Source organism: Parasteatoda tepidariorum, chromosome 4 (genome assembly GCF_982258835.1).
Source record: "Parasteatoda tepidariorum strain Cologne lab strain chromosome 4, Ptep-v5.0, whole genome shotgun sequence".
NCBI classification, from domain to species: Eukaryota; Metazoa; Arthropoda; class Arachnida; order Araneae; family Theridiidae; genus Parasteatoda; species Parasteatoda tepidariorum.
Genome location: NC_141758.1, coordinates 54,404,625 through 54,432,170, shown reverse-complemented (window position 1 = coordinate 54,432,170; position 27,546 = coordinate 54,404,625). Strand labels below are relative to the sequence as shown.

The window sequence follows — 27,546 nt, the reverse complement described above, 5'->3', positions numbered from 1 at the left end:
CATTGTTTTGTTCTTTCATATTTTGCTTTGATACGCAATAGATTGATACGTTTGATAGTTGCGTAAACTTTATCTTAGAAAAATAATCTTCAATTCTCTGCTTTCAAAATTTCTTAGAATGTTCCTCCTGAATCATGCAGTTCAATGGATTCTTTTTTATTCTTAGGACTTCCTTTCCGTAATTAAATATCAAAATATTTTGTAAGGAACCCGGAAAATTTGGTGGGCCTTGGGCCTGAATTTGTCTTGATGGGTCCCTGGCAGTTCCCTTGTCTTCTGTGTTAGATTCAAAATTTCATGACTACAGAATTGATCACTGATGGTCGTAAACTCAAATGTGGGTCTCCTGTTCACAACAGGAAAGAATGCTAGATTTTATATATTGTTATAAAACTTCTGTCACAGCTTCTGTCAAGGGTTCGAGATGTAATGCAGTTTGGAAATCTTATATAATCTGTTTTGAAATATTTATTTAGTAGATAATTGTTACGCTTGTAAACACGCATTTTACATAGTTCAGTTTTAGAAGAAAAAAAATTATACTTTCTATGTTTCAAAATAATTGCTCGGTTTGAAATTTTACTTTAAGTTCTTGAAACCTCAAATTAAATATTTCAAATATTAAAACCTATTGTATTGACATGAGTATTGCCAATTTTGAGAAGAAAAAAAAGAAGTAAATACATTATTGCAAACATTATTAAAATAAAAGTTATTGTTTAATATTAAAATAAAAGTTATTGTCGGTTAGAAATTTTACTTCAAGTTCTTGAAACCTCAAATTAAATATTTCAAACATTAAATCCTTTTGTATTGACATGAGTATTACGAATTTTGAGACGAAAAAAAAAGAAGTAAATACATTATTGCAAACTATATTAAAATAAATGTTATTGTTTATTGTTAGCTTTAGTGAATAATAAACAGTAATGGGTATTATTAATCAAATATCTGTCTAATTCATTTCTAATAGTCTTGCCATTTTCTATACATTGATAATCGAGGGTACATAAATTGTTAAAATTTAAAACAACTTTATAAAAATAATTCTTAAATCAAACAACCATAAACAATACGAAATTGTTGTGACGCAAATTTTAAAAAGCATCTCCCTCTGTTAAAAATGTGTATAATTAATCAGATTAAAGCAGTTATGAAATAATAAGCACTTTTACCTTTTTCTAAATTCTGATGATATAATAAAAAAAAATTTCCAATCAAAACTTTAAAGAAACACCAAATAAAGCTTTATAACTTCATATTTTCATTTTAAATAAGTTTCATTTATAAATAAGTTTTTGCGCCTCATTTATGAATATATTTATAACAGAATAACATATTAAAGCAATTGCACAATGTAATAAGATTTCAACAAGAACTTTGAAGGAGAATGTCTTAAAACCTACTCTAGATGAGTTAACTGGACTCAATTCTGCTTATATAGTCTTAACTCTTCAATACTATAATGATCTGCATTTTTAGATTAGGTGTTTTATTAGTAAAATTATTTTCAGTGAGAGTTTTCTTAGTTTGCCTTGATCCAATATGCTATAAGATTTCATGAATTTAAATTTTCTTCTATTTATGTTAAAATATTGACCATTATTATGTTCTGTACTTAGTTTTATGAAGTTTTTGTTTAATAATATTAAAACTAAGTTGGGAAGAATTCCGGATCAAATTACAATCAAAAGTGACGCCGCTACCATACTTCTTACCGTAAAATTTTATGGAAAATAATATGTTATGCCATAATTTTTACATTAATACTTACTGTAAAACCACTATATCACTGTAATTAAACCAATATCACTGTAAAAATTACGCTATCAAATTTTAGGGTAAAAATAAATTTTACGAATGCCACCCATAGGGTGCCAGTATTTTTTCTGGAATTTGATCAGGAATTTGTTTTACACAGCAGATAACTATTTTCGTGCACAGACTATATTCTCGTTCATTTCTGGTAAAAAAAATTATACTTTTGGTTAATAAAAGCAAAATATATGGTATTTAAACCATTTATTTGAAAATTTTTCTGTTCAAATGATAACAGTTTATTAGAAATTTTCGTTTTCAAAATTATAGCTTTTATTACCTTATATTTAATAAAAAGTACAAATCTGAAAAGAAAATTTGACCGAATAAAAGATTTGTATGTCGGGTAAGATTTGTAGTAGATTTGGTATAAAATAACCAAATCTTACAATATTTACCAAATTTTATCACACATTATGAAACCATATTTTATTGTTAATTTTACCAAAATTAATACCAAAGCGCTTCTGGAAAAATTACCGAGTTTTTATTAATGTTCCCATAGAGCCAGAAGCACTGTATATTTTATCATATTCTGGTAGTTTTGACAATATTTTTTTTTTGAAACTTAACGTTATTTTATTTATTTATGCTGTGAAATCAAACATATTGTAAATCCTTATCCAAATAAAATGTTGTAGATTTTCATACAATCTTAATTCAAAACTAAATTAGATCTAATATCTCATTTCTAGCCCTGTCACTATTCAATTTTATATATCTATTATTATTTTCTCTATCATTTATTATAATTTTGTTATAATCATTCAGCTATTATCTAAAAATTTTCACGTCCAGACGCATCCGTAAACACTGTTTAGAAATTCATATGCAAAAATTTTTGCAAATTCATAGAAATTAAAGAATAACTTTTTGTCTTCCTTATCTGTTTTATAATGGCACGCAGAAAGGTAGTTATATTTATTGACGGTTCTGATTGGTTAAATAGTGCATAGTATTTAAATATTTTCGCTACAAGCATGACTTTCACATTTTGTGATTAACTGCCATAAACATGAATTAGCGATAATTTTTTCAGTGTATGGAAAAATATTGCTTTGTTGTGAAAGGTGACAGACTATTTAAACTTTGTTCTTTCTTTTTGTTCCTCTTGTTCTTTCCAAGATTGAAGGCTTATTGATGTTCACTTTCAAGTCATTTACATAAATTTTACAAGTTGCTTAAATGAAGAAAATTACACTGCTCTCTTGAAATCATTTAAGTAAATCATTTTATATGTTCACTGAATAAATTACTCCGTAATCTATCAAGTTCAAGTATGTTTATTACGTTTCCTTCGAAAAGAAGTATTTTACGGATCCTTTTAACAATTTATAATTTATATTCAATTCAAGGTGGTAAGTAAAAGATTTGCTTAATAGAAATTTTTTTTTTTTTCGAAATAAGGTTTCTTTTTTCTATAGTTCATTAAAAATGTTTTGCCTGTAAGTAATCGAGATTATTTGCAATAGTAGTAGCAATAATAGTTTACTTACGCCAAACTAGAGCTGCGAGTCCTAGAGTTAGAGTTTAGGAAAAATCCCTATTGATGATTCGAATACATATCATCACAATTTTGATCCTCTAGCTAAGAATGATTCCTCCACTTTGGTAGCCTGACGATATGCGCGTGAAGTCGAGTACTTTATGGTAAAACAGTTTAACGAGGACCGATTCCACACACCCTCGGACCCTTTGCTGGCTGATAAACGTAGTCACCAATCCGCACACTGAACGCAGCCAGTGATGCTAGATTTCAGTCATCTACTAAGATCCGTGTCCTAACAATCGGTCTATTTACACTGTACTATAGTACATGTACTGTACTTACTTGTATAATATATCATGATTATTTTCAGCAGTAAAGCATGATTATTGATAATTGCATGATTATTGATTATGGTTACTTAATGTTATTAGATTATAATTATTCATAATAATAGTTCATAGTTAGTTGTTAACAGTAAATCGTGATCACTTGTAACGGCTGTTCATAATATCTTGTAATCACACCTTATTTTGTTCGTAGAGTATAATAATTATCAGAGAAACTTTTTAATTTAGTCTCACTCATTTATAATTTTTACCAAATCTGAAAATTTCTAGCTAAATAACTATACTCGATTCAAAGTTAATGTTCGACAGGTTGATTGCAACATTTTCTAATAGTTTTACTGAATATCGCTTTTCATCTCTAAATAAGGTGACTTTTTAAAACGAAAATAAGTCATATTGAATAAACTTTATAAGAATATGACACTTTTACTAAATAATTGGGAAATATAAATCAATACAAGCAATCAATTACATTTATTCTGATTCATTGGATTGAAGCGGCACTTTTTTTATAGATTTTCCAGATAAAGAATATATTTCTAAGAAGCTTAATGACATAAGCTACAATTACTATGCTTATCATGATAATTCATTATAAAAATTAAGCAATATGACTTTTAGCTCTAAAAAGGTCTGAAACTAAAATGAGTCATTTAGTTAAAAACCGCAAAAAAGATGCATAAACAATGTTACTAAGAATTATTCTTCGTTTATAAATAAATAAAATACCTATAATTCATGTGGTATTTCGGAATAACTTATTAATTTTTAATTTTCCTTCTTTCTGGCAGCAATTAACAAATTAAAATTAATTAATACTTAAGAGAAACTAAAAGTATTAATAAATAAAAACGAAATCAAAATAAAAAATTTTTGCTAACCCAGTTTTGGTTTCTAAAAATATGTTTATAATTATAATTTCATTTTGTATATTTTAACATTTATATGTTAACCCTAATTCTAGTATCTTTTTTTCATGATTTCATTACAATAACAATATAACAAATAATAATAATATTCGCGATCGCAACGCTCGAGTACGCCGTCTAGCGGGAGCCTGTAAATATCGGACATTAATTTATCACGTTTTCATTTAGTTCCATCAAAGTCATTGACTGAATCAGACGCCATTTTTTAGCAGCAAATAAGAAACAAAATTTCCCTAAGGAAAAAGCCGAAGAACTTGAAAAAAATCTCCAGAATATTAGTAAATCTTTCAGGAACAGAACACGCCAAACATTTGAAGAAAAATTCCTCAATAATTTTTAATTTCTATTATCAACAAACTTGCAACTGATGACTTCCGATTTCGGATACTGTTACAGATGTGTGTATTAAGGTAAAATGCATTTCTTCTGTCTTCAATTCATTACGAATTAAAGTGAAGTCAACATTGCTTTCGTCATTCCAGTGAATAAATATGAATTCAGAACATACAGAATTGTAATAGTTATAGCATATTCTTCTTCGTTATAGAATAGTATATATTTCTGTATCCATATAATTCGGAAAACAATAAAAAATTATCCAAGTTACTTGAAATAGTGCCATTTGTGCTGATTCTTAATTAATTTAAATCGTTTTCTTGGTAAGTTTTTTTTAATTTTGAAAGAATAAGTTCAACTAGAATTCAGCTATTCTGTTTTTAGCTACATATTCAAATTCATATCAATTATAAAATTTTGCTGTGTAGTATGTTATCTAAAAGTAATGAAGGTATAAACTATGTATCTATTATTTGAGAATAAAGTTTTCAAACAAGGAACTTATCATTTTGGAATTCTCCGGGAATCATAAATCAGGTAAGTGCAATGATTTTTACAATAAAAAATTTGCTTGTAAATATTTTTTTTTCATTTGATGATGGTTCTCTACATGTTTCTCTTCTATGGTTCTCTTCTATGTTGTGGGAATTGGTACATTTTCGTTTTTTCGGTAAAATATTTCCCTCCTGAAAAAATAAAATTGCATCTTGTTTTGTTTTTGGCAAATCCCAAAGACGAATATTCGTAGCACTAAAAATGGCGACAAAAAAGAATTGTTTTTTTGTTTTTGTTTCGTCAGCATTCTTTATTTTACGTTTCTTAGTTTCTAAATAATGATTTTTATTGAAACTTGAAATTTTTTGATAAAAATTGTTGTCAAAAAACGTTGTTTACAAAATTAAATTTCATAAAATTATGAGGCTTATGTATACTTTTTGTTCATTTTAATTTTTGAACTAATATGATTCTTAAAACTATAGAATGTAAAGTTTAAATGGGCCTTTCATGTTATATCATTAAATTTAGTAATACTATTTCTCGGGCATTAGGTTTTAACTCTTATAAGAATATACATATTTTTTTCTGTTAATGTACAAATATTTTTCCGATGTGTTTTGGATGTTCCTTCTCTAATAAAAAGAGATACCATTTTGTTTTCGGTTGTACAAGAAAGAAGATCAAGCATTTTTCTTTTTTAAATTTAATAAGCCACATCAAAGAAGGAACGTTGCAATGCTACACGCTACATTAACGACGTCTCCAGAGTAACTGAATGACGGTTCATATAGAAATCGCAGGTATGCGTCTCATACAACAACGCCCCCTATAGTTCGTTGCGATCGCGAATAGCAAAACAAAAGACAAAAATTTTATCTACACAGGAAAATTGCCCTTTTTTTAACAAGAACGCTTAACTTTTCTGAACCTTTAAGACATGTGGCTTCTCATTATATTGGCTAAAACCCAAAAATTGTAAGCGATTACATTTATGATATTATTATATCAAATAATAAATAATTTTAGAATAGAAAAACTCATAAAAGTTATGCTTTCAGTTGCATCCGAGGAAAAATGTTTTGATGATATCGGATGTTTCAGTTGCGACCCTCCCTTTACCGACGGCTTATACCGTCCAAGTTGTAAAGTGCCAGAAGGTAACTTGAGCATTCGGTACTTATTGTTTACACAGCTGAACCGGAATGAAAGCTTTTTTATTGGAATAACAAATGACTCAATAGCAACATCGCCATTTGATGGAAGTTTACCGACCAAATTAATCATCCCCGGTTTTAACACAACCTTAAATGACACTCTGGAGTTTTATGTAAGTATATATTTAGTTTTAAAATTTAGCAAATAGTCCATGTCGCCTAACATTAGACGCGTCGCCCAATTATTAAGGTTGCTTTACAAGGGTTCTGTGGTCTAATGAAATTGCATTTTAAGCCATTAATGTGCTGTTTTTCAGAACTTTTGTAAGTTCGTTATAGTTATTTTTGTTATGTTAAGTTTCTTATTGAGTATAGTTTGTCTATTTCTAAAGAACTGCACTTGCCACTGGTCAATATGCTCTCCAACTTTTTCATCACAGAGGACCAGTCAATGTTTGACATTTTTACCGCGGATCGATGAGGTGAAGGCATTGAATATTTATATTTTAGATTACTTTGATTTTATAATTTTAATTTAATTGTATTTAAATGTGTCTTTAAAATAAAGTACAATTAAATGCGCTGTATTAATGCTACATCAAGTGAAGTCCACCTCTCGTTCTTGGAAAGTTGTACAAACCCGAAAGAAATATACCACAGGAAAAATTTTTTAAATAATTTAATGTTCTTTGGGCTACCTAGTACCATTTAAACTACAGACCGGTACCGGTCCGCGAATTGGAGATTGGGGACCATGTTCTAGAGCACTATCAATAATTATATGTACGAGGTTAAACTCTTTCAAGTAGGAACGTTGAGTTAGCATTTTAGGCAAATTTTAATATGGTTTGATAAGAAGAGTATCGAAAGCACTCCTCTCTAATATGTGCTTTTTCTTATTTCCATAACAGGAGACTACCATAGTCTCTGTGGTTGGAGGATTTCCTTTGGTAAACGGACTATAATGGAGCAAAGTGTCAATATAAAGAGAAACTCTCAGTTTAGGGAAAAGTGTTTGTGGCTAATTTTTTTTTTAATTATATGAGAAGTTACTCTAATATTGCATTGTTTAGACTCATTGAAATATGCAAAAAAAAGAATTATACATAAAGTTTAATATGTTTCGTCAGAATGGAAAAAGATCGCCAAATCGATGGTTTTATGAGTTATTTTTTAAATATTAAAGCTAATTGTAAGTTTAGAATTTTAGACAACTTCTTCAGAAAGTCAGTCTAGTTAAAAATTAGACTATTTATTAAAATTAATTAACTAACAATTAGTAACTCAGTTAAAAATTAGAGCTTTACTCTGGTTTAAGACGTTCAAACTAAAGGTATTTTTTAACTTATTTTTCTTGATAAAGAAATTTTTGAGAACACTTTTAAATGGAACAACTTTTAGGAAGGTCTGAAAATAAAAATAAAAGTTTTACACAGCTCTTCTTATTTAAAAAATATTTCTTTAATACTTCGATTTCATATCCAATTTTTTAACCAAATAATGTCGCAAATTTTTATTTACTTGCTATGAAATCAAATAATAAATATTCAACCTATAAAATATACTTAGAAAAAGTTTTATTAAGTATTTTTGTTAAATATTAATTAGCTTTTAAAAAATTTGATATCAATACTAGATACTTTTATCAAGATATGTGTTATATGTCATAAGGCTGTCCTTTCTTATCTAAAGGAGGATAATAATAGATGAAGTTTAGGGAAGAAAGGAAAATAAAAATCTAATCAGACCCTTAAAAACATTTGAAAAGGTTTTTCAAAGCTCTTTTTCAATAAAAATAATTTTAAAAAATGCAAAGCAAAGCTTTAATTTTAAACTGAACATAGTAACTCTCTTGAAGAAATTATCTGAAATCCAAATCGCATCGTATTCGATCGATATTCTCTCGTGTTTATGTGAAGGTCTAGTAAAGGTAGTTTTTGAATACCCAAAAAAATCCCCCCCCTCAAAAAAAATACCCAAATCTTTTACAATCAATCAATTTGCTTAAAAAGGCAGCGTCAGTTAAAACAAGCTAGACCCATTCTCGTAACCCGCCATTTGCTTTCCAACCATACTGTTAATTTTTGATTTTTGGATTATTCTATTTCCCTATACAGTTATAGCCATTAGTTTTGTTCTGAATATTTAAAGTAGTATTTTATTAGCATATCTATAATATTAAAAGAAAAAATTCGTATGTCTAGGTATGTGTGTCTCTTGTTATTCCAGAATCAACCATTTGTGGAAGATTCCTATATTTAAACAGCGAGTGCAAGTTGCAATTTCAACCAAAAGTTATTTCATTATCATCAATATAGATTATTATCTATTAACTCGTAGCTGTAGTTTATTTACGTCGCACTAGAGCTACTTAGTAGGCTATTGGCAACGGTACGGAAAACATCCCTGCGGATGATCCGAAGACATACCATCACAAATTTGATCCTCTGCAGAGGAGATGGCACCCCCGTTTCATATCATCTGTAAACAGCTATCGATAACACTGAGGAACAATTTATTTTAATATCTGCAATCAGTTTCACATTTTTAGTCTAATTTTTGCCGAAATATACAAGTTTAAAACGCTACATGTAACAGAGGGACACATAAATGTAGAGTCAAACTCAAGACAAAGAGTTAAGACACATCAGTATTAAAATTACATACGAAGCAATGTCAAGAAATGCTACCATACGCCATTGAGGCCTCTTAACTATTACGAATTGTTTAAGGAAGCAGTAAGAAGGAATTGTAAGAAGGAAATAAGGAATTGTAATAAGGAAGCAGCGCCGTGTTTCTCTAAAATTTTGTCGCAACATTTACGTGATCCCCTATTATATATAACGCTTTAAATCCTGTAAATTACGACAGAAATAGACTTAAAATGTCATTCCAGAAAAATACCAGTAGCTTTAGGAGCAAAACTAATTAAAGATTTGAAATCCCCCCTCCCGAATCATACAAGATTAAATATTCGTATAAATACTCCCCAGTATAATCCTTAGCATCAGTTTTGATGCTGGATATCACTGAGTGTAGTTAATCTTTATTTTGATTAGTTGAACTGCTAAAAATATGCTTTGCTAGACATAATAACGTTAAGTAGCCGGGACGGGCAAGTAATAAATAATGATTTTTTTTTTTTCAATTTGGCTCATGCGAATTTCAGTTTTCTGCATTCTTGTGTAGTATTGATTAATACCTATTTATTTTTGCTTAATTTTTGCTTTACCCCATTTTCTTTTAGCCTTTTCTAATTATTTGTAAATTCACTTTTTGTTATTGACTTGCAGAGAATAAAAGATGAATTGCTGAAAGAAAGTGCCTACAATGTGATTATAATTGACTGGACAAAAGACGATAATTATCCGTACGTACAAGCTGTTGCAAACGGGAGAGCTGTTGCTGTTTATGTAACTCAACTTTTAGAAATTATAAAAGTGAGTCATTTAAATTCATAAAGCATTTTAAATGTTATTTTGTTATGCCATTTATTTGAATTACATTACAAAATATCAAACTAATTAATTTTAGATCAAAAACCACTAATTAAGTAATATTTGTGGCAGGGTTGGGGTTTTGGACGTCCTAAATTGGTTTTGGACAGGACACGTGGGTTTTACTGTCTTAAACTAGAAAAAACTGTCCTAAACTGGGTAAAACTGTCCTAAACTGTTTAAAAGTGTCCAAAACTTTGAACTTTGGTAGAAGGTAAAAATTTTATAGGTGTAACCATTGTACACATAATAATTACATGCATCAATAAATATTTGATATTTTTTATACAATTTACTCTTACTTATCAAAAGAAAATAATATAATATAATAGGAAAAGGTTTATAATTTTTTAAGCTCCATAATTCATTGAACAACAAAAGTGAATACCTAATCCTTTAAATATAAATATGCTTTTAATGCTGATAAATAATGTTTTTGCATAAGGATAAATAATGCAATATTTAAAATAATTTTTTAAAAAAATACTAAATTTTTTTAAGAATTAACCTTTTATTTTTCACGTTATTTTTTTCAAAAAATGATATAATTTCCGCATCACAGGATGATAAAAAAGACAACTATGCTTTAAAAAAATTGTTTTTAAATATAAATATATTAGTTTAAATTGAAAATACAAAATAACTGAAAAATTTATTAACAGTTTTGAAGGGCATAACATCAGTTTCAGTTACTGACACTGGTGATGTATCACCACTATGCTAAAAGAATTGAACATGAATGAAATAACAGTATTCTTGAATAGTACTATAGATAAATAAACCTGTTTATGACTAACCAAGCACTTAGTCCCTAATAGCTTAACCTGTATGGCAAGGTCCAACTTCAGTTATGTACTATTGAATGAGAGGACCAATTGAACTTGATTACTGATTAATCTTCCTTTGTTTAATGTTTAAATTGAAGAGTCAAACAATATTAATAAAACATTATACTTTTGAAAACAAATATTCTGTAGTAGATTTAATTATCAATATGTTATTAGTTCTATGTTTATATTACCTCTTAAATATTGTTCTGATAAAATTGTGACATAATTTGAGCAAAAGGGTTTTGGACAGTTTAAGACAGTTTTGGACAAAGTGGTTTTGGACAGGACGGTTTAAACCAGGATTTAAACCTTGGATTAATCCATTCTGTCCTAAACCTTGCTAACTGCCATTTGTGGTTAAGAATGCCTTCATACATGAAATATACATGACCAGATATAAACCTGCGTTCAATTTTCAAGCAAAACAAACACCCTGAACAATTAATTGAGTCTTTAAGTACTACTCTAGATTCTTCATGGTACAAAAGTCACAACTTAAGCATATTTAGCAATTCATTCTAAATTTTAATTAAACTTCTAGGGTGACAATGAAATAGTGTGAAGATTTTTTATTAACTCGCAAACAGACATTATTAATAAAAGAATTATGCAAAACAAATGCCCTGAACGATAAGTCAAATTCTTAAGTACTAGACTAGAATATTCATGGTTCAAAGGGCACAACTCATAACAAGCACATAATAAACAACCTTATTTCAAACATTTTTTTTAATTTCCTATGAGCTGCACAATCAGTCTTCCCGCTGAGCAGACCTAGTGCGTTCTCCAGAAATGGCATCCACTCTTTCAGGACCACCACAATGGGTGAGATACCGTTGGCCATGTTAATTTGGACGTCTAGTTTCTGCCACACTAGATGGCAGCACCGAGACTCTATTTGGATGCTAAAGTGCACTAGGAATTTAATTTAGCTAGGAGCCAATAAGGGATCTTTTACATGCCGCATAATTATATTTCAAACATTGTATTTACGATTTCTTTTGATTGACACTTATAAGGTTGACTTGTAAGTCATTATTTATACAAAGCAGGTTTGTTTCACTGCAAATATTCTTTTTTTACAGACAGTATAAAGGCACACATAAATCTTTGCAAAAAATACATAATTCTTTAGCTTTTAATGAAAACCTTGTTTTTGAACTCTTTTTCCTTTGCATGCTAAGCTTCTCAAGACACAAATTTTTTTTACTAATGATTTGCAGTGTTTTTGGATTTAATCTCGAAATAAAAAAAGCTGTTTATGCAAGCTTAATGCAAGCTTCATTGCGCATAACCAGCATAATTAAATTTAACATTGTTTCATCATGCATGGCTTATTTGCAAATCTTTTACAAACCTTGTTGGCGTTTTGTGATACATTAAAATTGCAACATTAAAATTAATCTTACAGTAGGTAAAATCTGTATAACGACAACAGACACTTTAATTAACATTGCAAAAAATTATAGTTATAAATAAATATTCTTATTATATTACATTCTAGATTCTTAAAATTAATTGCATGTTTATCTGCAGAAAAATAAAGGCATCGCATATGAAAGCGTTCATATCATCGGACATAGCTTAGGTGCTCATATAGCTGGATGGATTGGAGAAAGATTAAATAAAATAGGCAGAATAACAGGTAACTTTGACTGAAACTCATATTTAGTTTCAATATTAAAGAATTCAAATTTTTTTCATACCCTAAACTAATAAGTAAGAACTAGCTAGCTTGAAAAAAAACTAGTCAATTTCAAAAATTAAGTAGTTTCTTTCAGCAAAATGTTTATCTGTGTGGATTTGCTTGTTTTTAATATATAACCCCCTGCTCGCTCAACTTACCGACACTTTACCTCGCATTCATCTTTATTTCATTTAAAAAAGAAAATGTCGATTTTTCAGAAAATAAGGATAAAGAAACATTTTTTATTTATAAGATATAAAGTTATTATAAGCTTATATCAGAATATTTTGTTAATAGGTTAATCATAACAAAATGAACGAATATTTGTATTTGAAAAATAAGCAACCATACTTAGAGCCAAACTACACTAATGTAAAAAAAATCCCAACTCCAAGAAAAAGTTATTGTAGAATAATGAAATTTCGACAATGTGTTTATCTGAGCAACATATGTAACTGATTGAAGTTTCAAGGTCACAGGTTAATGCAATGAAGATAAAAAATCATTTCAAATGTGAAATACTGGTATATTAATAACCGGTGTAATCATAAGAATTTTGATTGCAAGCGTGCAAAGGGCATGCATTGTGACATACAGATGACGTATATCATTTTGTGAGATGGAGTTCCATGCCAGTTGCACTTGGTCAGTAAATGCAGGGATAGTTGATGTTGGCTGTCGATGACGCTTAATTTGTCGTCCAGTGATGTCCCATGCGTGCTAGATTGGTGAAAGATTTGGTGATCTAGCATGCCGAGGAAACATGTCAACATTCTGTAGAGCTTGTTGAGTTACAACAGCAGTATAAGAGCGAGAATTATCCTGCTGGAAAATACACCCTTGAATGCTGAACATGAATGGCAAAAGAACAGGTTGAATCACCAGGTTGAAGTACAAATTTGCAGTCAAGTTACGTGGAATAACAAAGAGAGTGCTCCTGCTGTCATGGGAAATTACTTCCCAGATCATAAGTCCAGGCGTAGGTCCAGTGTGTCTAGGTCAGAGACAGGTCGGCAACCGGCTCTTACCTGACCTCCTTCAAACCAATATACGGCTATCACTGGCACCAAGACGGAACCGAATTTCATCAGGAAACGCAGTAGATTTCTACTTTGTCCAGCAGTGAGCTCTAACCACTCACGTTGTAAACGGCAGTCTTTCCGAGTAAGTGGATGTAAGATACAGGGAGTCTCGTGCGGAGTTGTACTTGAATTTGTCGATTTGTTACAATTCGTTGTGCCACTGCAGTGGCAACTGTAGTTCAAATTTCTGAAGCATATGCAGTGTGGTGTGCCATACCATATGCCCTACATGGCAGCCTTCCCTCTAAGTAATGCTGCGTGCCCATCCAGATCTTCTTGAAGAAATACCTTCCCTTGACCACTTCTGCCAATAATCATGTACAGCGAGTTGTTCATCTCCGGGAATAGAGCGTTCCAATGAGGTGAACCGGGTTCGAATCTCAGCGATGGCTGATAGATACGAATTCTGCACCCAGCTCACACCGACCACAATGCTGACGCAAAATATCCTCAGTAGTAGACGGATAATGGGTTAGAGTCTCCTTGCAGTCAGGCCAACTGTGATTTTCCTATCCATGCTACGCAAATACGGGTTAGTTCCATCAAAAAGCCCTCGATGGTGGCAAATTTCTCTTAATACTTGATCCAGAAGTTCCATTGTCTTCTAGATTTGGTTCAAAATTACAAGGCTACGAGACTTAAAAGGAACATTGGTAGTCGTAAATCCAAAATTGGGTTAGCTGTTCAACGACTGTTATAATTTCATGCACAATGAATACGTTTCTCCACAGTCCTTCGGGGAGAGGAGATCCATCTTCTCGCAGACCTATTACACGACCACGTTCAAAGTCATTGAGCTGTTGATAATGGCTTCTTCGTCTTCTTAAAGGCATTCTTGACTAACATCAACTCTCTATGTCGAAATTTAACCAAAAATAACTCTTACAAACTGTAGAACGCGTGTTTAAAGCAACCCTGATTTGTATGTTCACAGTGGAGCTACTAGCGCAAAACTTATGCACGAAGCGCGAAATTTAAATAGACATCATCTTTAGTTGTATAAACAAGTCTACCAAATTTAGTTTTATTCCGCCGTCATTGTGTATTTAAACTTATGAATAGGAGTAATAAGCTTAGTAAGAATAGTGACACAATAAAAAATAAGAAATGCGAAGTAATTTTTCTTTGTTCACAATAGATAACGATATCCTTATATTGCCTTTTAAATTTTCAAAAATTTCGATTTTGAATGATAAAATTTAAATCCGGCAGTATCTACTCTCTTTCGCTTAGTTTTTTTATTATTATTTCACTTATTCATTATTTTCATCATTTTTGATATCAGTCTTTCGCGAGCTCATGAAATGATCGTGAGTAAGAAATAAATATTTTTCTACAATAGTGGATAAAAATCTTCATTTAAAACAAGAAAAGCGAAAAAGTATTCCGAAAAAGCATTTAAAATTGAAATAAAATTTGTATTAATTGGAATTTCGAAAAAGAAAACACGCTTTAGGCTATAAATGAAAACGGTCTTTTCAGCCCGTCAAATTTTAACTCTGTAGTTGCACTTCAGTGGGCAATAAATTAGCTTGTATGAATTTTTTACAACACTCAGATGAAAATTTTCGAGCTAATAATCAGATCTTACTTTTATTTTTTATTCTATCGTACTCCTTATGCACTTTTTTACTCACCTTCTAAGTTTCTAAGTCTAATAGTTTCCATGAAAACAAAATGTAACGTAAAGAAAAAAGTGAGAAAAAGTCGCATGAAAAAACGTTAAAAATTTCATTTACCTTTGAACAAATCAGAATTTCAAAACAAAAAACTTGTGTTAAGTTTATAAACAAATTTACCCCTTCAACACACCAAATTACAAGCCTGTAATTGCGTTCCAGGACGCCCAGTGGCTGAGCGGTAGCGCTTCACTCTCCCGTGCCACAGGTACTGGGTTCGATCCTCGGGTCGGGCAAGGTTGACTCAGCCTTTCATCCCTTCAGTGTGTCGATAAATGAGTACCAAGCATTCTTGGGAACTAAACACTGGGGGTTTCGCGTTCGGCTGACCACCTGACCGGAACATCTGCTCCTGCACCCCAGAGCCCAAGGGTAAGAAAACTGAGATGGACACAGTAGGCCTTGGCCCTCTATGGGCTGTCGAGCCACTGAGTTTAGCTTTAGTTGCGTTCCAGCTGCCTGTAGAGAGACCCGAGTGGTATTTTTTACTACCAATTTAAAAGTTAATTACGTCATGTTTTATTATTTAATTGTCCTCCCATACCTTCCGAATTGTCCTCCTAATTTCTTTATACCTGCGTGAAGTCCCTGGCCAAATTATTAGACTCACTGAAGGTTCTATGTAAAATCTCAATTATCATGCAATACTATACAACTTTATCATTTTTACAAGACTGAAACCGGTTTGCACTTGTTTAGGTTCGTGTATTAATTGGTTAACATTGTAATGCAATACATTAAAAATAAATACAAATAGGAAGTATATAAAAAATCTCCCGCATAAAAACCTATTACATTTATGTTTGAATATATGTAATAGGATTGAATAATGTTGAAAATTATTCCACAAAACTCCAGAATGCAATTACTGTGGTGAATATCAATCTATTGATCACTTGTTAATAAATTGTTCTCAATTCCAGACAATCCGGGGCAATAACTTTAATAATATTGGCCAACATCAATGCTATGCTAACCTGACTTGTAGAAATATCATAAAAAAGATTATTAAACAAACTTTAGAGGATGTATTGGGGGACGGTCTTTAATGTCTCGGAACTTGTTCCTTCCAGCTTGGGTGTCTCATTTTTTTTTTCTATGTCTTTTATAAACTATTCTTCTTTTACTTGCTCCAATTTTATTGTTACTTACTTTTGTACTATTTAATTGGTTTTAATAGTAATGCTTTTAATTGTTTTACAATATTGTTCTCTTGTAATTTTTGCACGTTTATCTTTTAAATTGCTCTTTTAAATTATTCTTTTAATTGACACTTTTAATATATTGCTGTTTTAATGTTTAGCACCTTACATGATTTTAGCTGTTCTACGCCCGCCATGTTCATGGGCTGTTGCCATGTCTGATGTGTATTTTATGTAATTTATGTTTCTACTGTTCTCTGGATATTTTTTTTTGATTTTAATAAACATTTACCCGTATGCCCTAAATAAGGGCGGGTCGGGGTAAATTCTTCCATTATGTTTGAATATAAAAGTATTGCATATAAACTGGTGCAAAACATGTCATTGTTAAGAAACTGCAGTGCGTCTAGTAATTTGGTCGAATTATTATAATATACTAATATAATGCATGATATAATTAATATTCTATATTTATATAATATATCGTCTAATTTATCCAATCATTGAATTTATATTATACCTGGACTTAATTTAACCAATTAATAAACGAACGTAAACAATTGCAAACCGGTTTCAGTCGCGTAAAAAACAATAAAGCTGTATATTATCACCTGATAATTAAGATTTTACATAGAATCATATAGTGCGTCTAATAATTTGGCCACGGACTGTAATTTTAAGGGTTTTAAATCTTATAGTTTTTGCACCCTGAAACAAAATGCACCGATAAGTCGATCGCTCAAAACATTGAGCACGACGGAGCTTACTGTATTTACTAAAGTGATTTTCGAGATTTTTTATAATTGTATCATTTCTTCTTTTTTTCCAGGCTTAGATCCTGCAGGCCCATTTTTTCAACACGCCTCGGATGAGGTGCGATTAGATAAAACTGACGCCAAATTTGTAGATATAATACATACAAATGGCGGAAGCAATATTGCTCAAGGTATTATTGTTCTCTAAAATACTTTTTAGTGCACTTTAATCACACAAAAAAATATTTTATATAAACCAAAGATCTTTTTATTAAATTTAAAAAAATGTAGTCTCTATATCGATTCTCCCACTCCCCACTTTCCCATGTTCCAAAGCTCTAGAATTATGCACAAGTATTTATCTGTTCCTAGTGATAAAACGAAATTTCGTAATTTCACAGTTTTTTTAAAGTTAAAATAGTTTCTTAAATAAAACTAAAGTATAGGCCGCAATTCAATATCTCCAATCAGCGCAATCTCTCGCTTTTCTTAAAAAGAAATTAAAAGAACCTTAAAATAGAAATGGTATCAACCGATAAACAATCCACCCTCTTTCTGATGCTTCAAAGCTCTAAAATTGTGAACAAGTGTCCGTTACAAATAATATGTCACTTTATTATCTATAAAATTTTTAATTTGAAAAAGTTATTATAATACAAATTTAAGTATGAGTTACATTTTAAATCTCCAAACCAGAAAATGGTATTAGTGTGCAATTCTGATGGTATTTAATTGTGATGAGATTAAAAAAGGATATATTTCTGCTCTGAATACCGTTTTTCTGAAAATTTATTATAATTTTTATTTTTTTTATGGTCATTATTGCTTTCTAATATTATTTGTAGTTTTGGTTTTGAACTCAGCGTGGTAAAACGGATAAACTAACTGAAGAAAAAAATGATTTAAGAAATCAAACCTGCTTTCTTAGTTCTTGTGATGTAATATGTAGCTAAAAAATAGGAAAATTTTTAAATAAAGATATTAGTAACAGCATTTTAAAATGAACTAAAACTGATAGTATAAGAATGTGTTCGTGAGACCTAAAAGTAAAAAAAATTGGACACATACCTTTTGTATAATGCTGCTGTGCAATTGAAAAAAAATAATGTAAGTACTTCATGATAGATTTCGAGAAAAGTAGCTTAACAACTATTTTTTTTCTATTACTAATGCTATGAAAGTTAAAATAGATTTTTTAAAATTGATGAAACAAGATTTATTTTTGAAGAAAAATTCAGTATATATAAATACAGTTTATCATATAAAAATGCCAAATAAATAAGAATCTCAATTTTGACTTTTCTTTTTTTTTTTTTTCTTTTTTTTTTTTGCGCATACGTTGATTTTTCTTTTGCATGGCAGTATAAATCGAAAAGCAATGAAAATTTTCCTCAAGTCTTTCAAAAATGATTTTATCAACGTTTTTTCTTCTTTTTTTCTTCTTTTTTTCATTTTAGGTGTAAGTCACTAATTACTTTCTCTTTTTAAACTTTTTATTTCATTTTTAGTTGTTTTCAGTTAAAACAATTATGTTAGGAATGTAATTTATTGATGATTTTTTAGTGGTTGATATATGCGCAATATCTTTACCACCTTAAGAAATGTTAAAATATCATTGAAAAATAAGTGGTTGAAATTTCGAAAGCAAGATTCTGTAGTCACAGATATGAAAGCAAATTAGAAAAAACGCAGTAAAACACAGCGTAACAGCTAAAATTGATTTCAGTTTTAAAGATCCCTATTAAAAGAAAAATGCATAATTGGAAAAAATCTGAAAGTTTATGAAGTAATTTAAATGATTGAATTTTTTTCGCTTTTTTTTAATATTTATTATTGGTAATAAATAAAAAAATTTAAAATTTTTCAAAATTTATTATAGGCATAATTACACCTTTAATATTTTTGGTGCTATTCAGAAATAATAAAAAAAAACTTGAATAATATGAAAACATAATGAATGAAATTTAATAAAAACAATTTTAAAATTCCTTCTTTTACTATTATTTAATAGAAGAAATTATTTTTTTAATTACAAATATAGAGGGAAAAAAAGTAATGAAGGAATCAAGCGTTTACTTGTCATAATATTAAGACCTCCCTCTCAGACTTATTTCTGCCAGCAAAAAGAAATATATATTATTGTTTTCTTCTTTAGTTTAAGTATTTATTAATGCATGATAAAGTTCCTCTTTCTCGTCAAACATATATTTATTGTTTATTTTTACCAACCTCTTAAATTATTAATTTATCTCAAAATGAATATTGTATCTATATTTTTAGGATTCGGCTTGTATGAAGCTATAGGGCATGTGGATTTTTATCCCAATGGCGGAACTAGACAACCAGGTTGTGGGGATACCACCATTTTCAGTAAGTTGAAAAGTAAATCTCGTTGAATTCGTTGCGAATAAAATCTATTGTGGAGCCCGAAGGTCCACTGTTGCTTTTCGTATACTACAATACATATGATTAAATCAGATCACTCACAATATTTAAACATAAACACGCAAGCCGTTGTAGCAGAGTGGTAGGAGAATCGGAATCCGCTAAGATCCACCGAGTTCATACGATATACGTACCCTTAAAATCTATGGAATCAAAAGTCCTGTGATTGACAGCTGAGCAGCACCATGAATACGAGTATTTGTAAAAAATTTCCTTCTCCTTCAGATCTGTGTCAAAATTGTGGGAGGGGCCACACGAATGAATAGTGCTTCCATTTATTCGAAGCGCTTTAAGCTCAGACGTACCCTTGTAGAGCTCTTTTGCCAAACGAAAGGTGCAAATTCTTGACTTAATTCGCAAAGGCGTGCTCGACTTGTCGAAGTATTATACGAAACATCAAACATAAAATTGCGCACAGGATATAATTGCTAAGCCTACTATAACTGAATATTTCACTTTAATGCCTAATTCTAGATTTTGAGAGGATGCATTTATAAATTTAAATTATTGCAGTTGATAAGCAATTGTGTCGTGATTCTTAAAGAATTTTTAGGAAGTGTTTATACCTGTGTAAAGTGTGGCATTGTCAATCTAAACACGACTTATCACTGAAATCTTTTTATCACCAAGCCAGAATGTTTATCCTTTACATAGAGCTTTTAGGACCATTGTCTTTTAGATGACTAACCACCAGTAATGGGTTTCTTAAACACAGTATTTTATATATGACTTCAAAATAAATTAAATGAAACTAATAGTAATAGTTTCTATTTATATACTGGGAAGAGGGTTATACTTTGAACCAGTGTAGAGATTTATGTCCTTTAGTGAAGAATTTAATGCAACCGCAGGTACAATCTGCTCTGTTGTGAACCATCTCAAGGTTTTCAGGCCTATGCTTAGTAACTTTTGTAAATTTTCTAGTTGCTAAGTTTTTCATTTCTCATTCAGTTTGATTAGAAGGTAAAACACTACAATACTTACATTTTAGGTCAAAACTAATTTGAATAAGTAAAAAAACATCAATGCCTGTCAGATAAAATATCAATTTTTGGAGAAATATTATTTATTCTTGTTAGACCTAACAAAATCAGAAAGAGAGTGTGCTTGTTGCACCTTGCGTGCAGAGCGAGTTTCATTGGCCCATTTAGGACAAATATATTTTCCAGTGAATGTTACCATTCACAACATATAAAAAATTTTACGTTCTTAGTAAGGCTATAAATTTATGAAATATTCCAGTAAAGTATTGTTTGATTGTACGTTTATCATTCATTCGATGTAGTTTAGATTTCACAGGAAATTATCATCTAACAAAGCTAAGAACCACAACATGATTGTTGTGATCCAAAAGAAAGCATCCAAGGTCCAATGTACAATATAAGGTGTTCCAAGGAACAACATAATGCTATACCTTGCACTAATTTATTATTTTTTTTCACAGTAGTGTATAACAGTATTTGTTCATTTGTTCCCAAGTAATAAATTACTTTAAGTATTACATTCCACATAAAAAATAAAAAGTCGAAATTGGTTCAAAGTTCAGCAGTCTTCCTTAATTTTATTTTTTAAACCTTTTTTTAAGTATATGTACAGTAAGAAATATAAACACTATGCATTTATTTATAAGCTATCAACTAAATATTTAATAATCTCTATTTTATTCAGATGTCATAGACGCCAGGACATGCGCTCACACAATATCATTAAATTACTTCAAGTCCTCGATTGCTAAATGTAAATTTCCAGCTGCGAATTGCAAGAACTACAGAAATTATAATAACAAAGAATGTTATTGCAATAACTCAATCATGGATTATATGGGATTTCATGCCAAGAAAATACAAGACAATGAAAGTCATGAACTAAAGTTTTATTTATATACTACTGCGTCACCACCATATTGTCACGTAAGTATTTAATTTTTAAAGAAATAATTAGCTTCCAATTTACAGCCCAACTGAAATTCTTTGAAAGCTCAAAACTTTAATTTAAAATAAATTACATTCTATATACTTCAGGCTAGGTTCTAGTTAAGTTGTATGAAAAAAAGACATATATCGTTTATTTTTCATTTTATACTTGGAATGTGCATATCCTCTTAGTTAATTATCTCCAACAATTACTATATTCAAAATAATATTAACAGAATATATTCGAATAATATTCGAAATAATACTTACGGATTCATGGATATCCTGTTGAATTCGACAGTTTTCTGCAACTTTGCGTTTCAACATGTTCGACAATCTAATCTAAGAAACACACAAACGATCCATGCAGATTACATTTTACAGACGTTTCCAGAAATGCCATCACTTATGTAAAATCTATCGGAGATAATTTTTGTAAAAAAGTGACTACATGCTTTAAAATACATTTTTGTAAGGAAATAGACTTGTAATACATGAAATTATTATTTAAAACTCTTACATTGTAAAACGGAATTGAGCAAAAATGTGTCAAAATAGCTCCGAAACAAATAATAATCGACTCTTAAAATTCCATGTATTTAAAGTTGAAACATAGAGGAATTTTAAAATTAAAAAAAGAAATCTCGATTAAAATATTTGAAAAAAGGTTTATAATCATTTGATCTCCATTTTTTGATGAGTTTTATGTCCATTTAATGAACATTTTTCAATAGTTCTTCAATTTACCTATACAAAGATAAACAATCTCTTCTATTTTCTTCATAAATAAACACTGAATTTCAAAAATAATGATCTTAATATCAGACCTTTTACCTTATTACATTCGTATCTTTCCAATGGTTAAATGAAATGAATTAACACAACTGGTTAATTATCCTATCAACCAGTTATGATAATTCATTCCTACTTAGAAATCTTACTTAATTTACATAAACTATATCGTCTTTTCCCAATTCTTTTCAAAAACTCTAAAAAATATTATTTATAATGGACTGGCTAATTTAGAGATTTTTTCTATTATAATATTGTAAAACTGAACTGAGCTATATGAGAAATTAAGTACCTCGCTTACCCGAAATCTCAAATTGAGGAGCTAAGCTCAAAACGTACTATGTTAAAAAAAAAAATTTGTACACATAGGCACAAAAATACTTTTTAACAGTGCGCTATTTCTGAAATTTTAAACATTAATTTATTTTGCTTTATTTGTCACTTAATTTTACAACTTACATTTAGGCCTAAAAGTGCTAACGCCCAAAAATACTATTACGCCAAAAAATACATTAAACACAAAATTCTTTTGCAAATTTCATTACTTTGTTTAAATTTTGAATTTTGAAGCTTTTAATTCGTACTTTACAATTTTTTAGAATACCACTGAATGCTTTATTCCAGAAAAGGAAACTGAAAGACAAGGATTTGTTTTAGTCATGATTGAAGCCTTCTTATCACTGACTATTTCAAGTATTCAAAAACTAACAAATATTTTATCCAAGATCGGAAGTTTCTTCTATTCAGCTTTTCAAATTTTTCAAATTTTTACTTAAATAAATATGTATTTAAAATTATTGTTTATTATTTATTTTTATCTGACGCTTACTCGTTTATCACAAATTAAATCTTGTTGATACAAACATTTAACTCAAGTTCAATTAACTAAAAAATAATAATTTTTAAATTATATGCTTCATTATTCAAATTCAAAGTTTGTTTTTTATTTGATAAGTTATTTTGAGTTTATTCATTCAGTTTCAATGCAAATATTTTGAGATTTAAAACTGGAAAATAATGAAATATACATTAATATAAGCATTAAATCATGCAATCGTATATCACTGCATAGTATTTCTGCGAATAAATGAATCACGTTATATCTTTTTGTTTCTTTATTTGCATAGTTTCAAAAACTGTATTATTGTAAAAAAATAAAAAAATTATTTTTTAGGATCTTATTTAATTTTTAAAATGAAATTTTTCAGAAAAAAACCCATTAATACTCTAATAACAAATATTAAACACTTCCATTAATAAATTCCACAATTATCTATACATATACTTCTCTTACACAGCGACAAAAAAAGCCTCATTACAACTCCCCGAATGGCAACGCTAGAAAATCGACCAATGATTGCCGCTAAAAATGTCACATGCCAAATCTAGCTGAGGTGACTCAACAAATATAGCTTTTAAAAACGGAAACTGAAATAACCAGAGAGAGCATTCTCACCAAATGTGATCTCTTCCGAAATTCACCCTATCAGCTGCGGCAATTTCATACTATTAAGCTAGACAGAAGTGAGTAGTCTTTGTCGATAGATCTCTATTTTATTATTTCTTCGAAAGCGCTTTCTTTCACAAATTTATGTATTAAGAATTTATTTGACAATTTTTGATTTATATCACGAATATTTATTTGTTTTATTATTGTTATTAGTTATTCATTGAAAAATGAGTCTCAGTCCTGCTGTTACGCTTTAAGATTTTATACTATAGCACATTTCTAAGAGGTTTAACGAATTACATGTCATTTATTTGAATTCAAATTTATTTTAATGACTTAGTATTTACTAAAAAGATGTAATTTTTTTCCTTTTTTTAAAGTTGTTATATGGATTTGAATGATTGTTTTGAATTCTTAGAATTTTGTGCATTTGCAATGCACCTAAGTTAGTAGAGAGCGAAGCGAGCTTGATTTGCGAAGCAAACCATATAAGATTGCGTAGCAATTTTCGGGGGTTGGCGAGCGTTAGCGTGCAGGAGGCGCAGCCCACTAGTAAATTTTTATATTTCGCAGCCGAAGAACCAACTTTAAAGATATAAGATTGCTACAAATTTTCATATGAAACAAAACAAAAAGCTTTCAATATAATGAGTATAGTTATTTGATTTTTAACAATTAATTATTAGAATTAAGAACTATATTTATAAATTATTTGTAATTATCAACAACGTTAAATGCAGTTGGAAAAAACATTCTTTATCTCGAAAATATTGAAGAAAGTTTCTCTCTCGTATTAAAGTTCTGAGCATAATATAATAAATAATCAATGGGATGGCATCATACCATTGTTTTCTCGTAATAAATAATGAAGCTCACACAAATAAGTAAAATGGACTGTAATAGATTTTATATTTGATCTCATGTTAATTAATAGTCAATATTTCCTGCTCTCACAACATTGTTACTCTCACAATGCGACCCTTCGTCACATTTCATCCTTGAATACTCACAATACTCGCCATATGAGGGCACTACTGAAATAGGGCTTTCCCTTAGATACAGAACAGTATCCATGAGTTATAGATGGGTCTGGCGAACCTGGAAAATAGTTAAACAACATCTCTTGCAACAAAAAAAGAAAGAAACGAACAATTAAAATAAAATAAAATTCTTGCAGCATTTTTTTTTTTTTTTTTTGAAACAGGGTTTAAAATTTTTCTCCCAATGTCTCTGGTTTCATTTCAAAAAATTTCCGATAGAAGGAGCTAAAATATTATATAACTCTTTTTTGCTTTGCCTTTTGATTCAAAGAAGTTTCGTGTTCAATTAACGATACATTGTTCAGGCAAATGGTGGACATTTTGAAAATGTATTAAGATTTTCTTTAATCGATAGATTTTGAAAAGCCTATGGTGTGATTTTCAAATGTTTTTTCTTTAACTTGTAGTTTTACTACTTGCGGTGTTTTACTACAGTGGTATTACTATAGTTTTACTACAGTGGTATTAAAAACTGCATAATGAAGCAGAAAAAATTATGCTCTGTCATATGGATTTGTCATATGGATTTGTCGTAAGAATTATTTTTTCCTCCATTCTCCTGTTATAAGTTTTTAATAGGAATCAGATTTAGGTCATATAACTGTGTTATCATTTAATCATAATTATATATGAATGCACTATATGGATATGTCGATTTATATCAAATGTGAATCAAGTGCAAAATAATCATAAACCTATGCAACATCATTATTATTATCAATTAATTTGTTTTTACTATTTCAATGCCCAATAGTTCAATATTCACTCAGTTTTTCTACAAATTTGTAAAATCAAGTCATCCTACACTATTCAATTAAAAGCATACGTTTTCTCTTCCGATTTCAATAAATTTATTACTTCTTACACAATAAACTATTCAAAAAACAAAACATGGGTGCAAACCTAACAATTTCTTTTAGAAATATTTTTGAGATAGCTTTAACACGTTTGTTCTTACTTAAACTAAATATTATTCAAAGCATTTTGACTTCGAATGGTAAAATCTAGTCTTTGTGTGTTATCGGTGAAGTATTTCATGAGACAGAAATATTCAAAACACAACATATGTGTTTTTCTTAACTAGAATAGGTAAAATTTCTTTCAGCGAAACAATTTCTTGATAGATAACGACTTTCTACTCAATTTTTTTCATATTCTTGAATCTGGTATTAAGTTGAAAAGGAAATTTACTATTATTAAGCTTAGAGCCGAGATGGCTCAGGGGATAGAGGGTTTGTCTTCTAATGAGACGAACCGGGTTCGAATCCCAAGCAATAGTTGGTTGATACGAATTTCGTTGGCTTGCAACGACCACAGTGCTGTCGTAAAATATCCTCCGTGGAAGACGGATCATAGATTAGAGTCCCCTTACCGTCAGGCTAACCATGGGAGGTTCTCGTAGTATTTCTCTCCATGTAACGCAAATGCGGGTTAGCTCCCTCAAAAAGTCCTCCACGAGGGCAAATTTATCCCAATAATCGATCCAGGAGTTCCCCTGTCTTCTGAATTGGGTTCACAATTACAAGGCTATGGAGTTGAATATTAGTAGTCGTAAACCCATAAAATTTAGTCGGCTGTTCAACGACAGTTTTAAAATAAAATAAAATAAAATTATTAAGTTTAGAGAGAAAATAGATGAATCCGCTCGCCCTCCATTATATCATTAAATAATCCTGAGGAAAAAAATATTCGTTTTTAAACGTGAATAAAAAAAATTCAAAAAATGAAGGAGAATGTGATCGTTGTTTAATATTCTTTTCAACATAAATATCATTAAAAAGATTAAAAACGTTTTCAACTGACAAGGAAAGCCTTCATAGAATCAAGTTGTAAGAAGTATTTTTCTTTAATAAAGTCTAACCTTATGCTAAACCTTGTTGAATTAGATAGTAATGAAGAATTATTTGGCGCAATTTTGTCTTCTAAAACGTCTAAAAAATAAAAGTTCGATTAATATGAGTGATAGTGACTAGACACATTATATGGTATAATGTTGAAAAACAATACATTTCAACAATCAAAAATGCCTAACTTTGATTCAAAAAATCATATTATCAAAAAGTGGTTCCTTATGAAGAGATTCATATTAATTAGGTGTATGCAATTTTTCCTTTTAAGACACTGTACAAATATATAGAGTGCCCCAAAATATAGAAATATTAAATTTTCATGTAAATACACCGTGTCTAATGTTCTTATACCTGTGTCTAAATGTTCATGCTTGAAATATTTTCAAAGGATGCATTAAATGATACCAAACTCAAGCCCTAACTTCAACCCTAGAGGTTAGTTTCACAGTTAGATTTTTGGTACAACACGTATTTTTCGAGAGATTTGATCGTATCCATGCTTTTTTGACATCCTGCTTATTTTAGAAACTGAATGGATAAGTTAAAGTGTTAGAATCTTTTCAGTAAACATTTGAGATACATTAATCTCTTTAGAAAAAAATAAAATGTACAAAAGTGTGCTATCCGACCGTACTTAACTTAATATAACAATTTTATGAAGCCTTATTGAATATATTTAGAATATTTGATAGATTTTGCAAAACCTTACTGTTTCTCTTGTCGCAAATCTTCGCGCAATATGACTTTCATAGCGCATGCGCGAAAATTTTCCTAGAAATTGCAATATCGTTAAAGAGTGAAAAGATCAACGTT

The 27,546-nt window shown here is 29.8% G+C and overlaps 1 protein-coding gene across 1 annotated transcript; it reads left to right on the top strand.

Annotated features, from left to right (window-relative positions):
* Nucleotides 1-2,926: 2,926 nt before the first annotated feature.
* On the top strand, nucleotides 2,927-23,191 carry LOC107440353 (pancreatic triacylglycerol lipase). Its single transcript, XM_016053258.4, has 8 exons — nucleotides 2,927-3,176; nucleotides 6,476-6,744; nucleotides 9,865-10,011; nucleotides 12,435-12,543; nucleotides 17,318-17,434; nucleotides 19,524-19,613; nucleotides 21,357-21,598; nucleotides 22,993-23,191. Exons 1-8 carry the CDS (start codon nucleotides 3,098-3,100, stop codon nucleotides 23,167-23,169), a joined length of 1,230 nt encoding a protein of 409 aa, XP_015908744.2. The 5' UTR covers nucleotides 2,927-3,097; the 3' UTR covers nucleotides 23,170-23,191.
* The last annotated feature ends 4,355 nt before the right edge of the window (nucleotides 23,192-27,546 follow it).

Bases quoted from the DNA above. Each gene is read 5' to 3' on its own strand.
- LOC107440353 (XM_016053258.4), top strand. From the start codon at position 3,098: ATGTTTATTACGTTTCCTTCGAAAAGAAGTATTTTACGGATCCTTTTA. The intron at 10,012-12,434 runs GTGAGTCATTTA...GTTTATCTGCAG, and splicing joins AACTTTTAGAAATTATAAAA to AAAAATAAAGGCATCGCATA. The intron at 19,614-21,356 runs GTAAGTTGAAAA...TATTTTATTCAG, and splicing joins TGGGGATACCACCATTTTCA to ATGTCATAGACGCCAGGACA.